This window comes from Notolepis coatsorum (assembly GCF_963971535.1).
Source record: "Notolepis coatsorum genome assembly, contig: SCAFFOLD_4213, whole genome shotgun sequence".
Classification (NCBI taxonomy): Eukaryota; Metazoa; Chordata; class Actinopteri; order Aulopiformes; family Paralepididae; genus Notolepis; species Notolepis coatsorum.
Window position 1 is genome coordinate 12,180 of NW_028172465.1, and position 2,251 is coordinate 14,430.

At 46.6% G+C, this 2,251-nt stretch overlaps 1 protein-coding gene across 1 annotated transcript; it reads left to right on the forward strand.

Annotated features, from left to right (window-relative positions):
- Window positions 1-332: 332 nt before the first annotated feature.
- Window positions 333-1,695, forward strand: LOC311248052 (alpha-ketoglutarate-dependent dioxygenase FTO-like; the record flags this gene model as incomplete). The annotated part of the gene is made up of 2 exons (XM_084339014.1): window positions 333-410; window positions 1,041-1,695. Coding segments are annotated over 2 exons (733 nt in total), but the record flags the coding sequence as incomplete, so codon positions are not given.
- Between the last annotated feature and the right edge of the window lie 556 nt (window positions 1,696-2,251).

Sequence of the window (2,251 nt, forward strand, 5' to 3'; positions counted from 1 at the left end):
TAAGCCGCACCGTTATATAAGCCACGGGGTCGAAAAATGGGGGAAAAAGCCGCGGCTTATAGTCCTAAAATTACGGTATATATGTTGTGCATATAATCAGATATTACTGACTGAGTTACATTCGTATAGCCTATCACACTTCTATATTCCTTTATTTCAAAATCAATGGAATCAAATGGAATAAAAATCAACCGCCGTCAATATGTAACATTGTATGATGCAACGAGTGGATTCAGTCCCTCCGCCCCTCATAGAGGCATGTAAGATCATGTGGACTTCTAGCTGGTCGAAGGGGCTGTGCTCTTACCTGGGTCTTGTCCTTTGTCTTCTAGAGGCACAGGCTACTGGAGGAGTTGGGTGACCAGAAGATACCCTTCCTAGGGCCTCCAGACCACGGCTTTCAGCAGCTGGTGAGTCCAGTCAGACCTCCACAGAACACAGACCTGTAGACCTCCTACCTACTGTAGCGTACTACTGCTCTTGGAGCTGTGGGGGGTAGCTGTATGCACCTGTGCGGAAGGGAGTAGAGGGCATTTACACACACACACACACACACACACACACGCGCACACGCACACACACACACACTAGCAGGGGAAATCGTAAAACAGAAATCACACGTTATTTCGACAATACTGTTTGACATCACAAAAATAATGTAAGTCTTGATGCTCTGATTTCCAGTATTTATAGATATTGACGTAACTGCCTAAGATATTTGGAATAGTATAACAAAGATTGTGTTTTATGGTAAATTTTCCCTTTACGACCTTGGTGTTATTCTAGTCCCACTAAAATATTTGTCATTAGTTTGTTTTGGTCACATTTGAGTAATTTCATCTACAGTAATTTAGCTGTTTTTGTTTTGTTTTTGTTAATGAAAATCTGTTCATTGATTGCTCCTTGACTTTCATGGGTTCATGGTGATTTTGTCATATCACTGACAATTGTTTCCATCCTAAACCTCGTCAGTGTATTTTGCGTGATCCTAGAGAGTCTGCGACGGTTATGATAGGACTGTGTTTGTGTGTCTCTCCCAGTGGGACTCCAGTTACTCTGGGCTGGTGTTGAGACACTCCTGCTCCCTGCCTGAGGGGCTTCATGGCCGGGTGCAGGCAGCTCTGCTCACCCTGAGGAGGAAGGGATGCCTCCTGAGGGATCTGGTTCGCATCCGCGAGCGAGACGTCTTCACCGTCGTGTCGAGGACCCTCCTGGGCCAACCGGGCCACACCTACCGCTACCTAGACACACGGCTGTTCGCCATCCCCTGGCACAGTGAGGAAGGCGAGTTCAAAGGTCAAAGCTGCTGTGACCCCGACATGAGGGCTGCCTGCAAGGCCTTGTGGGAGCTCAACACCTTCTTCTGCTCCGACGTCGGTCAAAGAAAGGACAGGGACGGGCTGCCGCAGCGAGCCAAGGCGGAGCCCAAACTGGGCGAAGAAGGAGACACAGAGTCCAAGCACAGCGAGGAGGGAGAGTCCTCCGAGGCTAAACGGGGTGAACTTGGGGTGACGGCAGGGTCACCCTGCTTCAACGTCACCTTGCTCAACTACATGGACCCAGCGACTATGAGCCAGCTCAAAGAGGAGCCCTACTATGGCATGGGCAAGATGGCAGTAGGGTGGCACCACGATGAGAACCTTGTCAGTCACTCACCAGTGGCTGTGTACAGCTACACGTGTCATGATGACAAAGGTAAGGGCCAGAGTTGCATATCTAAATTGTCTAGATTTCACCCTCCTCGATCACACACTGTATTTACTTCATGTCTCCCGCTGGTTTTTGCAATCAAAGGAAGGGACACATTGATATCAATAGTGACACAGATACTGGGTCGATATTAGGCTAAAACACGGATATTGGCCTGATATTAGGCTAAACATGGATATTGAGCCGATGTTAGGCTAAAACGCGGTCATCTGCCATTGAATTTGCCCAATACTAAGTCATGATCCCAGACAGTAATTGGCAGTATCATCAGTGTATACAGTAAGTGTATGTTATCATTGGATCCATTCTGAATTGGGTTATTTAGATACAGTATCTTGGGACACTCCTTTCTCATTCCACAGACAATCAACCTGAATGCACTGATACTTACCTAAAAGATAAACTGTAAACCATCCCAATGCCTGATACATTATATCCTGGTTGTCTCATTAAAAACATGGGTAACAGTATCAAAAGCTCTATTGTTTTCTTGTCCTGAGCTTCAATCATGTAATTTACCACCTTCAAAGCTCCATCATTA